Source organism: Eucyclogobius newberryi, unplaced genomic scaffold (assembly GCF_026437365.1).
Source record: "Eucyclogobius newberryi isolate DKJ021-1_F unplaced genomic scaffold, fEucNew1.0.hap1 SCAF_1, whole genome shotgun sequence".
NCBI lineage: Eukaryota > Metazoa > Chordata > Actinopteri > Gobiiformes > Gobiidae > Eucyclogobius > Eucyclogobius newberryi.
Genome location: NW_027315723.1, coordinates 46946491 through 46961690, shown reverse-complemented (window position 1 = coordinate 46961690; position 15200 = coordinate 46946491). Strand labels below are relative to the sequence as shown.

At 42.6% G+C, this 15200-nt stretch overlaps 1 protein-coding gene across 1 annotated transcript in view; it reads left to right on the top strand.

The window, feature by feature from the left end:
- Positions 1-15200, top strand: part of igfbp2a (insulin-like growth factor binding protein 2a) — a 28676-nt gene that overhangs the window by 9509 nt on the left and 3967 nt on the right. The window contains exon 2 of the mRNA XM_072447424.1: positions 7587-7771. Within this exon, the coding sequence (XP_072303525.1) occupies positions 7587-7771 (185 nt within the window). The remainder of the gene's footprint in view (positions 1-7586; positions 7772-15200) is intronic.

Here is a 15200-nt window from a genome sequence, read left to right as displayed (position 1 = left end):
GACATCCTGGGCTCTATTGTGCGGGGCTTAGAGCGGGCAGCAGACTGGACAGTGGGCTGCTGCTGTTTACTCTGCTGATCCACACCTCCGGAACCAGAGGCCTCGTCGTGACCCGCGGATAACCCCAAGCATGTAATGAGAGAACCTGTACGCAGAAATATTCATTCACTTTGCAAACAATAAGAGTAAAGATTGAACACAACATAACAATAATTAGGGTTACACAATATTGGAAAGGATTGCAATACAATTGATTAATGCAATATCGACATTCATGCAATATTTTAATGATTACTCTCTGACACAATAATTTCAGTTGTATTGAAACTAAACTGTGAAACTAAACCTAAAAAGTAAACTTATACCACTGGTTGAGTTTATTTTCTTTTTTTCCTGTTTTTTAAAACCAACATTTAAGTTAAAACATTTTCAAAATGCTCTTATCGACAATATTCTGTATTGTCCTCCTAATTATAATATTTTCCAGCTCTACATTGTAGGTGCAGCAGCAGCTCAGTTGATGGGGAGGTTTGACCTTAAAAGGGGATTAGTGGTTCATTTTTATGTAAATGTAATGTTTGTTTGTTTATTCTTTTATCAATAGATCAGATTTTTTTTACGATTGATTGTTATGTTTTGAAGACGCCTTTTGTAGCAGTTTTGTTGAGAAAAGATGACTACAAAAGCAAGTCTTATAATATGCATCATTCTAAGGAGAGCCATATTTGTGGCTGTCATTTGTATGTTTCAGGGTTTCTTCTCAGGTTTAAAGTGAAAAGCGAGTTATGGAGTTGCACTTGTGGGGATTATGTAATGCGGTCAAACAAAGCTGCTGTCGGTTCTGCTCTGTTAGTCTGCACATGCACACCTGATTTCAGTTAACCTCTGACCCTTCTCACAGAAATATCACTGGATGCCTTCCACTCCTCCTCCGCTGGTTCTCCATTTCTGTAACAGGATGAAAGCATTATTAAAGACTGTAATTATAGTTGATTCCTGTGTTTACAAGGCCGTAGTGAAACCACTGAACAGAAGTATCATTCAGACACGTTATAAATAAACAAAAATAAATTGATTTGATTTGATTTGATTTGATAAATTAGCGTCTGTATCAGCCAAGTTGAATGTACAATGTAATGTAAAATTTGTTACTTAGATATATTCATAATTTATTAATTAGAAGGAAGATTTTTGTGTTTTCGAATGGTTAGATTATATTCTATTTTGAGTGTTGCAATCAGTATACATGTCCTATCCATTTCACAAAAAACATGAAAAACAGAACTAGTTCATTTTAAACTATTGGTTGCAGTCTAAGGTTATTCCTCACTTTCTCACATATTCCGAGCATTCTAATTATTCAACACAATGAGTTTAGAAGTGCTTTTCACAACTTTCAAAGGCCATAGTTCAGCCATGACTTTAAAGCTAACAACTAGCATGCATTTTCTGGTTCTTTATGATTAGATACGGACAGCAGTCTCATTTTGACCCTGCTTTTACAATTTTTTTTATTTTGTATATATTGTTTAGGGACAATGCACATTTATTGGCCGAAATATTTTTTTTCAATCTGGCAGTAGTTTTCATTGAGCTAGTTTTCAATTCCCTTGGCAAAGTGCAAAACAATGGCCATTTACAATCTATTCTAGGCTTAGTAAGGCAAGGCAAGTTTATTTGTAGAGCACATTTCATACACAAGGCAATTCAAAGTGCTTCACACAGCAGGAAAAATGCATTAAAATCACTAAGAAATTACAGAAACATAAATACGATAAAATTAAAGGTGGAATGGACGATTTTTTTCAGCAATTTTTTTATCATATTTCCTCGTGGCGTGGATAAATCATTAGTCCTGCTACGTATCAATCATAAAACGCACCTACCGCTCACCTGCAGCCGCGTCAGGCTCGTCCCCACGTTTCCGCGTGCCTAAGCGCATGGAACTATCATAATATAGTTCCCTCAGTGTACGGGCCAAAATGAAGACGGAGAAAGACTGTTCGAGCTGACGCAGAAGTGGACAGAAATCTACGGGCAGGGCCGGCCCAAGCCTTCAGGGGGCCCTAAGCGAAAACATTTTTGGGGGCCCCTCACCACGTAATCAGAATCAGTTTTATTGCCATTGTCAGTGAACAATTCACATATGGGAACTTTCTTCAACGCTAACAAAGCGCACCAAAACTCCAGGGCATCCGTTTGCCAGTTAGTTTATTCTCAACACCTCACAAGCTCAAATATTGATAACTTAAATCCCACAATGCAACTTGGTATTCCGCTGACATCACCTCTACTCCCTGTACAAATAACACACGTCCCAGATATGTTTTTGGGCGTATTTGTGGGCGTTAAGGGTCGACAGCCACATTAGCACATTAGTTTAAATTAATGAACAGGGGGGGGGTCTGGGGGCCCTCCCCCAGAGATTTTCAGACCTTTTTTGGGTTTTCTGCTGCATTTTAATGTGGTCCAGCCGGCTAAAGTAAGAGTAAAATGTTGAGGTTGTAATGCTATAAAATGATGATGTGATGAAACTGTGCCAGGAGAAAATGACTAAAGCCTTAATTACTCAATACAATATTGGCTATGAAAAATAATTATGGTCAAATTGATTCATTTTAACTGAAAATGTAAAAGTAATAGTTATCCTTACTAATTTATCTTTTACAGCTCCCAACTGTTCCTTCTTGCCAAAGTGACAAAACAAGTTATATTAAATTAAACAAATGGCATAAGCATTGCTTGATTAACAATTAACACTGATAAAACAGTGCAAACATGTTATTCCCAGAGAATGAACAGAACGAGAAGTGAAGGTCCAAACCTAGCTATTGTGAAGCGACTGCGTTTCTGCAGCTTTGCCACTTTTGTATAAAAATATATAGTATTATTCTATAACAGACGTAATCATAATATGTCTGGTTATTTTTCACTATCAGTTTATTATAATTTATAACAAATAGTCTAATGATGCTTTTTAAATAAATTGAAATGTTTTATTGCTCTATTAAAAGTGAATTACAATATAAATGTTTGTTCTGATCAGAACATCACACACTGGACTCCTGCATGAAACAATGCTGCGATGTGATTGGCTGATGGACCTTACACGCATAAACCTTTACGTTCCTCTTATTGCACTTTAAGAAGTAAAACAGACATCACGAGTCACGATTGATCTCACACATGGTGATGTGAGAGAGAGGGACGCAAACTCAAACCGCTCATCTCTGACTGAGGCTGCACAGGGGCCCGGGACAGGGGCCCGGGACAGGGGCCGCACACTGTTCACTCCAAAGTCTCACGTCAGAGGTTCTGGACGAGACGGCGCTCGTCCGGACCGGATCTCCGCCTCTTAGTGACCCGGGGCATAGACGCCCCTCACCGGCCTCACCTGCAGCTAACACGGGCTGGTGTAAATGTTAAGCTTATTATCTTTCATTCAGACACATATTGTGCGCGGGGCAGAGCTCTCGTCGCCTCCAGCCTGAGCGAACTAACGTGACAGAATAGTGTTGTTTCAAACAGCAGCATTAACCGTCTCTTTGTAAGAGAAGTTCAATACCTGGAGAGTGTTGTTGAGTTTGCAGTTTCTTTACATCGTCAAGAAGTTTCTTCTTTCGTTTTTCGGCATCGGGAGATATATTCCTCTGGACATGAGGACCACGTTCTGTTGTGTTTATGTTTTGCTCTCGTTCTGCTCGCGCACAATGAAGTTGCCCAATCAGCGCAGGTTTGGTGTCTCGGTTGCCAGATTGTCATTACAAATAAATGCGGTTTGTGCGTTATAATGTTACCGCTGTGTGCGCTGCCGCGCCAGCAGCGCTACTACACTAGTGGCGCACGCTGCGCTTGCACTTCGCATAAAACGGGTTGCCAGATTGGGGGCCCTATTAAAGCCTCGGGGCCCTACGCGGCTGCTTAGTTCGCTTATAGGCTGGGCCGGCCCTGTCTACGGGAGACGAGCGATGCAATATGCTCCGTTGCGCTAATAAACAAACGCACGTGTGTGTTGTATCAGTCCACACGGGGGAGTGCGCATGCGCACTTCCGCCTGCGTTCTCAAATCGCCGAAAAATCGTTCATACCGCCTTTAACTAAATAAAAATAAAAAATAAAAAAAACACCTAGCCACAAAGGGTAACGTGTTTCGGAGTCCAACTCCCTTTTAAATCAGTCCAACTGATTGTCTAAACTAATGAAATCACATAAAAGAGAAGAATGCAAATAAAAATCCTTTCAGTCATATGCGCAGCTAAACAAAACTGTTTTTAGCTTAGATTTGAACATTGTCAGAGTAGAAGCCTGTCTCACATCTTCAGGAAGACTGTTCCAGATTTTAGCTGCATAAAACTGAAATGCAGATTCCCCATGTTTTGTCCTGACTCTGGGCACCAGCAGGAGGCCGGTCCCTGAGGTCCTCAGAGTCCGAGATGGTTCATATGGCACTAACATATCCAAGATGTACTTTGGTGCTAGGCCATGGAGAGGCTGCATTTGTACCCATTTATTTCCATGTTGTTGATCACAATTTGTTTTGCTCCAGTACAGATACTGTGTGTTGTAAAAGAAGCTCTTAGAGAAATGAGAGCATAAAGTGTGTTCTGTATCTTACATAGTGTTTTATACTCTGAAAAGTAGGAGGTAGCATGTTAGCATGCTAGTTGCTCTGGCCACTAAAAATTCTGAAAAGCGCTTTTAAACTAATTGCAGTGAATAATTAGGAGGCTCCAAATGTGTAAGAAAGTGAAGAATAACTTTGGACTGCTGCAAATGGTTCAAATTAACTTTTAACCTAGATTGTACCTGATGTGTTTTTGTATTTCAGCTATACATTTGAAATAGGCTACACTTCCTCTCACATGTAGCTGTGTTGTCAGGAAAAACAGGACACTTGGACCTGATGCCCTCTTACTGTTTGCCCCATGTGTTTGAGGAGGGAGTTGATGTTTAACAAAGCTCTGTGGAGAGAGACAACATGGTCAAAGTCAGGAGACATGCCTGCAGGAATCATTCATGGACACATTGTTTGCATTAGAAGAGACCCAAGTGTGATGCTCTCAAGTTAAAGAAGTCAAAGTTACTCTAGCATGCTAATACTACTCAGAAGCTGGAGTTGCTAGTTGTTGTTGCTATGTTAAAATTGAAATGTTATGAGAAATATGTATGCAGTAGTTCACATAGCTTTACATTTTATTTTTTAAAGGTTCACTTTGTGGTGGAAGGTTTGTCACTCACTTCTCTAGATGGTATGTCTTTGCTTGTAATATTCCTGAGTACGACATTAAACGTTTCTGTACCCCATGGAGACAAGCAGGTGACGACACCAGGCCAAGTTTCAAGTCAGATCAAGTATAGTATCAGTCATAAAATCATTTGTAAAATCATTTGAATACTGGAAGGTAGATAAGCTAAATAATTGACTGTGAAGCATTCCAGGCAAAGAAATAACATCTTCACCAATGCAAAGTGGACCCAAAAGTTACACAATGTACCTTTTTCGCGTAGGCCTATTTCTACAAAACTTCAGTAAAACATTTTCTAAAATGTTATCCATTTATAAAAAATGTAAACCTTTTTTTATTTATTTAATTTGCCTCCAGTTCAAATTCTTTTACGCTGAAATTGAAAGTGCTTTGTCACAACCAATTACCAATTCGTGTACAAAAGTGAATGAAACCTTTTTGTTCAACAGGGCCCCTGAGTTTGGCAGTATGAAAAATGACATGTGCAAAGCAGAACCTAACTCATTCCAGTCCATTTGCTCCCTCCAAAAAAGTCATCTGTTACTAAAATGACAGGAGAAGCACGCTAAAAGGCTCGCTATACAAACAGAGCTGCACCAGAGGTCAGAGGTTAAACATGACCAAAATGGCAGACACACATAACAAAAGTACTGTACTCTCCCAAGCCTCAAGGAAGCAAGATGGCTGCCATTTAAAGTCAATGCCGGTAATCATTAGCATATGTTGCCAGTTTAGCCTTTTGCGGCTAGCTGCATCCAGTAGTTCTCAGTCCACCGAATGCGCAGTAGGGCTTTTCCATGGGCTTTTCTCCCACATGAGCATGCGAGGGGCACCCTCTTCTCAAGTCAAACTCAAAATGTATTGTATATTCAGATGCATTTATTCTCATGATGTGAGGAGATCATTGGTCATTTGGAACAAAAATCATACTTCTCTCTCTCAGATCAACACAGTTTTATGCTTCACCCTTTGATTTAGCAGAAATCCATGATGTTTTCTTTTTTCCTTGTAACAGCCATGTTTGTTTTTTATATGGACACCTGAACTCAGATTACAGGGTGACCAGGCTGATATTGATCCATATAAAAATACAGAGCGATAAAATTCTGGATTTTCCTTGCAAGAAACACCAGCAGTTCGACAGCAGCAAAAACATTGCCTGACATTCTGTTAGAATGCGTAAGGGTCTGGAATCGGACCATTGGGGGCGTCAAAAAAACTTTCCAGCATTGACCGGTCCAACCACCGCCGCTAATTTGTGTCACGTATCTCTCAAATGCGGAAGACGTTGTGTCACGTGTCTCTAAAATGCAGAAGACGTCTTTTATTCTTTCCTCGTAATCCTCCATGTTTGTTTAGACACGAACGGACAATGCGTTTGTCTGATTGGTTAATCCGCCTGTCAATCACTCCCTTTGGAAATTGGAGCGACTGGGTTGGATCCCAGACCCTCAGGTTTTGTAAAGTAGTCTGTCAAAACGTGTTGGGAATGGCTGGTCAGATAAGCAAAAATGCTGACTCAGCATTTCAGAGTTTGCAATCCAAGATGGTGGCCAAAATAGTTTTTTTTTGTTTTTTTTGTCCTCACAAGAGGAATGCATGTATTCGTGGCTGTATAACAACCTTTAAGCCAGGGCGACTTCCACTTCCGTTGGGCGTGCCCTTTTACTCCCCATTGATTTCCATTTTAGCATTTATAAGTTATCGCCCATTCACTCATTGTTGACCATTATCTCTCAGCAAGAATAAATATCGCTGCATGCATGTCCTGCTTTCGGCGTCATTGCATAACCAATGTATATACTAAATATATACATAAATACAAAGTAGTAATATTAAAAATAGAAATATATTAGTAATAACAAATATTAGTAACAAGCATGCATTTCAGACTAATAAAAATAATTAAGTTGTTTGTGTACCAATACCCATTGTCCAATAATTTGTTATGGACAATTTAATTTGTACAAATTATTACTTTGATGACCTGACCCTCTGACAAAGCTCTGGCAGTCTGGTGCACCACTAAAGTCCCCGCCCTCCAGGTTGAGAGCCACCGGTCTAAGGTACAACCTTTCACTCATTTACACCTTCATCCTCAGGCCCAAACCAAACCAGTTTGCTAATGGTTGTACGATTATGGAAAATACAACACAGGTTACAGCTCATACCTTAGAGTTCATTAAACTTAACTACACATACACAAGAAAGATTATGGTATGGCTAAAAGAGGCACTTGAGGCCTGGGTCCGTAACAGGCATCTTATTGATCACTTTTATTCCACCAATAAATAACAAAATATTCATCAGATGGAATACCTGTCTCCTTTGTGCTCGCAGGTGAAGTGGTGGAGGCTCTCCCAGAGCAGGGGGTCAGTGAGGAGCCGGTCCTGCAGCAAAAGTCCAGCAAACAGGCCCCGTGGCTGGGATCCAAAGAGAGCGCGGTTCGGCAGCACAGGCAGGAGCTCAAGACCAAGATGAAGACCAACAAGGTTGAGGACACCAAACCGGCACGCCCTAAACAGGTATGACCACCTTTACACGCCCTAAACAGGTATGACCACTTTTACACGCCCCAAACAGGTATGACCACCTTTACACGCCCTAAACAGGTATGACCACCTTTACACGCCCTAAACAGGTATGACCACCTTTACACGTATGCCCTAAACAGGTATGACCACCTTTACACGCCCTAAACAGGTATGACCACCTTTACACGCCCTAGGCAAGGCAAGGCAAGGCAAGTTTATTTGTAGAGCACATTTCATACACAAGGCAATTCAAAGTGCTTCACACAGCAGGAAAAATGCATTCAAATCACAAAGAAACTACAGAAACAGAAATACAATAAAATTAACTAAATTAAAAATTATCAATCCAACTGATTTTCTAAACTAATAAAATCACAAACAAAAGAGAAGAGTGCAAAGAAAAAATCCTTTCAGTCATATGCACAGCTAAACAAAACTGTTTTTAGCTTAGATTTGAACATTTTAGCTTAGAGTAGAACCTGTCTCACATCTTCAGGAAGACTGTTCCAGATTTTAGCTGCATAAAACTGAAACGCAGATTCCCCATGTTTTGTCCTGACTCTGGCACCAGCAGGAGGCCGGTCCCTGAGGTCCTCAGAGCCCGAGATGGTTCATATGGCACTAACATGTACTTTGGTGCTAGGCCATGGAGAGACTTGTACACAAGCAGAGCTGCTTTAAAGTCTATTCTCTGAGCCACAGGGGCCAGTGCAGAGACCTGAGAACAGGACTAATGTGATGGTACTTCCTGGTTCTAGTCAGGACCCGAGCAGCAGCGTTCTGGATGTACTGCAGCTGTTTTACAGCTCGTTTGGAGAGACCAGTGAACAGGCCGTTACAGTAGTCTAATCTACTGGAGACAAACGCGTGGTCTCTCCAAATCTAATCTCCCTAAACAGGTATGACCACCTTTACACGCCCTAAACAGGTATGACCACCTTTACACGCCCTAAACATGTATGACCACCTTTACACGCCCTAAACAGGTATGACCACCTTTACACGTCACTACCTTTACACACCCTAAAAAGGTACTCACCATCACTACCTTTACACGCCCTGAACAGGGACTCGCCATCACTACCTTTACACGCCCTAAACAGGTACTCACCGTCACTACCTTTACACGCCCTAAAAAGGTATTCACCATCACTACCTGTACACGCCCTAAACAGGTACTCACCATCACTACCTGTACAAGCCCTAAACAGGTACTCACCATCACTACCAGTACACACCCTAAACAGGTACTCACCATCACTACCAGTACACACCCTAAACAGGTACTCACCATCACTACCTTTACACGCCCTAAACAGGTATGACCACCTTTACACGTATGCCCTAAACAGGTATGACCACCTTTACACGCCCTAAACAGGTATGACCACCTTTACACGCCCTAAACAGGTATGACCACCTATACACGCCCTAAACAGGTATGACCACCTTTACACGCCCTAAACAGGTACTCGCCATCATTATCTTTACTCAAACTAAACAGGTACTCACCGTCACTACCTTTACACACCTTAAAAAGGTACTCACCATCACTACCTTTACACGCCCCTGAACAGGGACTCGCCATCACTACCTTTACACGCCCTAAACAGGTACTCACCGTCACTACCTTTACACGCCCTAAAAAGGTATTCACCATCACTACCTGTACACGCCCTAAACAGATAAACACCATCACTACCTTTACACGCCCTAAGCAGGTACTCACCATCACTACCTGTACACGCCCTAAACAGCTACTCATCATCACTACCTGTACAAGCCCTAAACAGGTACTCACCATCACTACCTGTACAAGCCCTAAACAGGTACTCACCATCACTACCAGTACACACCCTAAACAGGTACTCACCATCACTACCTTTACACGCCCTAAACAGGTATGACCACCTTTACAAGTATGCCCTAAACAGGTATGACCACCTTTACACGCCCTAAACAGGTATGACCACCTTTACACGCCCTAAACAGGTATGACCACCTTTACACGCCCTAAACAGGTATGACCACCTTTACACGTATGCCCTAAACAGGTATGACCACCTTTACACGCCCTAAACAGGTATGACCACCTTTACACGCCCTAAACAGGTACTCGCCATCATTATCTTTACTCAAACTAAACAGGTACTCACCGTCACTACCTTTACACACCCTAAAAAGGTACTCACCATCACTACCTTTACACGCCCTGAACAGGGACTCGCCATCACTACCTTTACACGCCCCCCCTAAACAGGTACTTACCGTCACTACCTTTACACGCCCTAAAAAGGTATTCACCATCACTACCTGTACACGCCCTAAACAGATAAACACCATCACTACCTTTACACGCCCTAAGCAGGTACTCACCATCACTACCTGTACACGCCCTAAACAGGTACTCATCATCACTACCTGTACAAGCCCTAAACAGGTACTCACCATCACTACCAGTACACACCCTAAACAGGTACTCACCATCACTACCTTTACACGCCCTAAACAGGTACTCACCATCACTACCTGTACACGCCCTAAACAGGTACTCACCATCACTACCTGTACATGCCCTAAACAGGTACTCACCATCACTACCTGTACAAGCCCTAAACAGGTACTCACCATCACTACCAGTACACACCCTAAACAGGTACTCACCATCACTACCTTTACACGCCCTAAACAGGTACTCACCATCACTACCTGTACACGCCCTAAACAGGTACTCACCATCACTACCTGTACACGCCCTAAACAGGTACTCACCATCACTACCTGTACAAGCCCTAAACAGGTACTCACCATCACTACCAGTACACACCCTAAACAGGTACTCACCATCACTACCTTTACACGCCCTAAACAGGTACTTACCATCACTATCAGTACACGCCCTAAATAGGTACTCACCATCACTACCTTTACACGCCCTAAGCAGGTACTCACCATCACTACCTGTACACACCCTAAACAGGTACTCATCATCACTACCTGTACAAGCCCTAAACAGGTACTCACCATCACTACCAGTACACACCCTAAACAGGTACTCACCATCACTACCTTTACACGCCCTAAACAGGTACTCACCATCACTACCTGTACACGCCCTAAACAGGTACTCACCATCACTACCTTTACACGCCCTAAACAGGTACTCACCATCACTACCTGTACAAGCCCTAAACAGGTACTCACCATCACTACCAGTACACACCCTAAACAGGTACTCACCATCACTACCTTTACACGCCCTAAACAGGTACTCACCATCACTACCTTTACACGCCCTAAACAGGTACTCATCATCACTACCTGTACACGCCCTAAACAGGTACTCATCATCACTACCTGTACAAGCCCTAAACAGGTACTCACCATCACTGCCAGTACACACCCTAAACAGGTACTCACCATCACTACCTTTACACGCCCTAAACAGGTACTCACCATCACTACCAGTACACGCCCTAAATAGGTACTCACCATCACTACCTTTACACGCCCTAAACAGGTACTCACCATCACTACCTGTACACGCCCTAAACAGGTACTCACCATCACTACCTGTACACGCCCTAAACAGGTACTCACCATCACTACCTGTACACGCCCTAAACAGGTACTCACCATCACTACCTGTACAAGCCCTAAACAGGTACTCACCATCACTACCAGTACACACCCTAAACAGGTACTCACCATCACTACCAGTACACACCCTAAACAGGTACTCACCATCACTACCTTTACACGCCCTAAACAGGTATGACCACCTTTACACGTATGCCCTAAACAGGTATGACCACCTTTACACGCCCTAAACAGGTATGACCACCTTTACACGCCCTAAACAGGTATGACCACCTTTACACGCCCTAAACAGGTATGACCACCTTTACACGCCCTAAACAGGTATGACCACCTTTACACGTATGCCCTAAACAGGTATGACCACCTTTACACGCCCTAAACAGGTATGACCACCTTTACACGCCCTAAACAGGTATGACCACCTTTACACGCCCTAAACAGGTACTCGCCATCATTATCTTTACTCAAACTAAACAGGTACTCACCGTCACTACCTTTACACACCCTAAAAAGGTACTCACCATCACTACCTTTACACGCCCTGAACAGGGACTCGCCATCACTACCTTTACACGCCCTAAACAGGTACTCACCGTCACTACCTTTACACGCCCTAAAAAGGTATTCACCATCACTACCTGTACACGCCCTAAACAGATAAACACCATCACTACCTTTACACGCCCTAAGCAGGTACTCACCATCACTACCTGTACACGCCTTAAACAGGTACTCATCATCACTACCTGTACAAGCCCTAAACAGGTACTCACCATCACTACCAGTACACACCCTAAACAGGTACTCACCATCACTACCTTTACACGCCCTAAACAGGTACTCACCATCACTACCAGTACACACCCTAAACAGGTACTCACCATCACTACCTTTACACGCCCTAAACAGGTACTCACCATCACTACCTGTACACGCCCTAAACAGGTACTCACCATCACTACCTGTACACGCCCTAAACAGTTACTCACCATCACTACCAGTACACACCCTAAACAGGTACTCACCATCACTACCTTTACACGCCCTAAACAGGTACTCACCATCACTACCTGTACACGCCCTAAACAGGTACTCACCATCACTACCTGTACACGCCCTAAACAGGTACTCACCATCACTACCAGTACACACCCTAAACAGGTACTCACCATCACTACCTTTACACGCCCTAAACAGGTACTCACCATCACTACCAGTACACGCCCTAAATAGGTACTCACCATCACTACCTTTACACGCCCTAAACAGGTACTCACCATCACTACCTGTACACGCCCTAAACAGGTACTCACCATCACTACCTTTACACGCCCTAAACAGGTACTCACCATCACTACCTGTACACGCCCTAAACAGGTACTCACCATCACTACCTGTACACGCCCTAAACAGGTACTCACCATCACTACGTGTACACGCCCTAAATACGTATCACTGTCACTGCATTTACATGTACGCCAGGAAAAGCAGATAACTGAGCTTGTCCAATTTAAACCGATTTTTCATTTGCATTGAGTACCATTGAAGTGCCTTGATTAGTATGTAAAGATACCACGTGTGGAGAGGTGCGTGTGTGGTGTTCTTCCTGCAGCATGTAACATGTCCGCTCACACAAGGAGCAGACTATGTCCATCGTCTTATAAAAGGGAACTCTCAAGCTGCTTGATATGTTGTACATAATAATAAAGCTGTAACTCACATATTTCCAGTTAAATCAACCATTCTGGGAAGAATCAGGGTCCGTTTGTACTAAAAAAACAATGGATTCTGCCTGGACATTTTTGTGAATTTACCTTCAGCTTTAAAAAGAGAATTGTCAAAACCATCACCACCACCGTACATTAAGTGATATTTTAAGATGCTTATTAATAAACTTAGTGTTGATTAATTGGTTGTTCCAAGGATGTTTGTTACTGTTTAACATATGTATCTCTATGCACGTTCAGCAAACCATCATCAAACATGGTGGACTTCCATGGTAACGGAAATGTTTTGACGTCTCTATTCTCCTTATTCCAGGAGCCCGTCTGATGTAGTCCTCTTTCCAGTTGTATTAGTGAACACAGAGCTGTCGACCTCCAGAGAAAATAAGTTCTACTCAAACTATATGTTAAATATATGGATGAGTAAAGCTGGTTTCTGGAGGGATCGGCTGATTGACACTAAATTGAGCATTTGTTGGGTTTTGACAAATATGTTTTTAACAGCTGAAGTTACATTCACTAAAAATGTAATCCATATAGAAGTCTTATCAATATTTTTTTTTTATTTTAGGGTCATTTTGTATTTGTGGGTTTGGAGAGCAAACTGACCCTGATTCTTCCCAGAATTAATTTGACTGGAAATGAGTGGTTTACGGCTTTATTTTTAAGTTTTTTCAAGCAGTTTGAGAGTTCAGAAATCAGATGTGGACAAACTGCAATAAATATAGTACAATTCCAACCTCCCACCTAAACCATATTTTAGCGGCGAGTCTTTTCCCTCATTCTCCACTTAAGTGAGCAAAGTTCCCTCTCAACAATACAACAGAGGTGCCTCTCCCGGGCAAAAAGAGGCAAAAGTGGGCGGGGCAGAATAAGGTCAATAGGCCTGCCATGAGGAGGAGGAGCAGAGGCAAGTTTCAGTGACCATGGCATAAGCCCTGCTCACGAAGCGCCGCTTATACCTCTTTTCCACCAAACTAATGTCAGTTCTGGCCCGATACCCATTCTAGAACCGCTTTGGCCATTTTCCACTCCTGGTGCTGAAAACTAGTTATGAGCTGGGCCAGAACCAGTTCCAATGGAATTGAACATAAAAGTTACAAGTTAAAGTCAGCACTTACGAAAAGTGAATAATAGAGAAAATAAAGTCAAGTCAGTTTTATCTGTAATACAACAAAACATGGGCATCAATTAGGGGGAAAAATGAAACAAATGCTAACTGTTAACTGTAACTAACGGTTAGAAAACAATACGTTCCTATGGCAACAGATACTAGCCCTTATTTGTACAAATCACAGAACCACAACCGGCACCAGCCCAGAACCGGCTTTGAACCAGCATAGAACCAGCCCAGAACCAGTCCAGAACCAGTACCTATTGGAGAATCTCGGTACTGCGCTGGTGTGAATCGTTACTCTTGTGGTGCGTTGCTTTAATCACGTTGATGACAGCGACACCACGGGCCAGTTCTGCCTTTTACGCCCCGGTAACACTTGCATGGTCGCCACACACACAAATACACACACAGACACTGACGCGCTCCTCTCATCGCATGCACAGAGCCTTGAGACGCTCGCGGGGAAAGTAATGGTCCGCTTACAACAACAGACATCACTGCAGAGTTCATTAGTAAAGGTTGGACCTGAATGCTGCGCAGGGCCATGCCTGTGGTTTTGGTTTGGTCAAAGGGACAGTAAAAACTCCTGGAGCTTCCATTTATTTATCTGTGTTGCAGAGAGCATGTCTGAAAATGTGTGGTTATTCATAATAGCTGTTTTGATTAGCAATTATAGCTGCAATGTTTTGATGCTAATGCTAAACAAGTAGACGACCCTGCTTGTGAAACAATGTGCATAACTTGACCTTGCTCTTTGGACGGATATGTAAAAAGTCTTATTGTTGTGACAGGAGAATTACGTGAGTGGATGTGTTGTTTGCGTAATGCTGATAAATACACGCTTCACGAGTTTGCTTATGACTTCATTTACTGTAATAACTGCTTAACGTGAGTCTGCGCAAATTTCCGAGTTGTGTTCTGGCCCGTTTTCCGAGTCAGAGGTCGGTTGGCGCACTCTGTGTATGTAAACGTTGTGCAT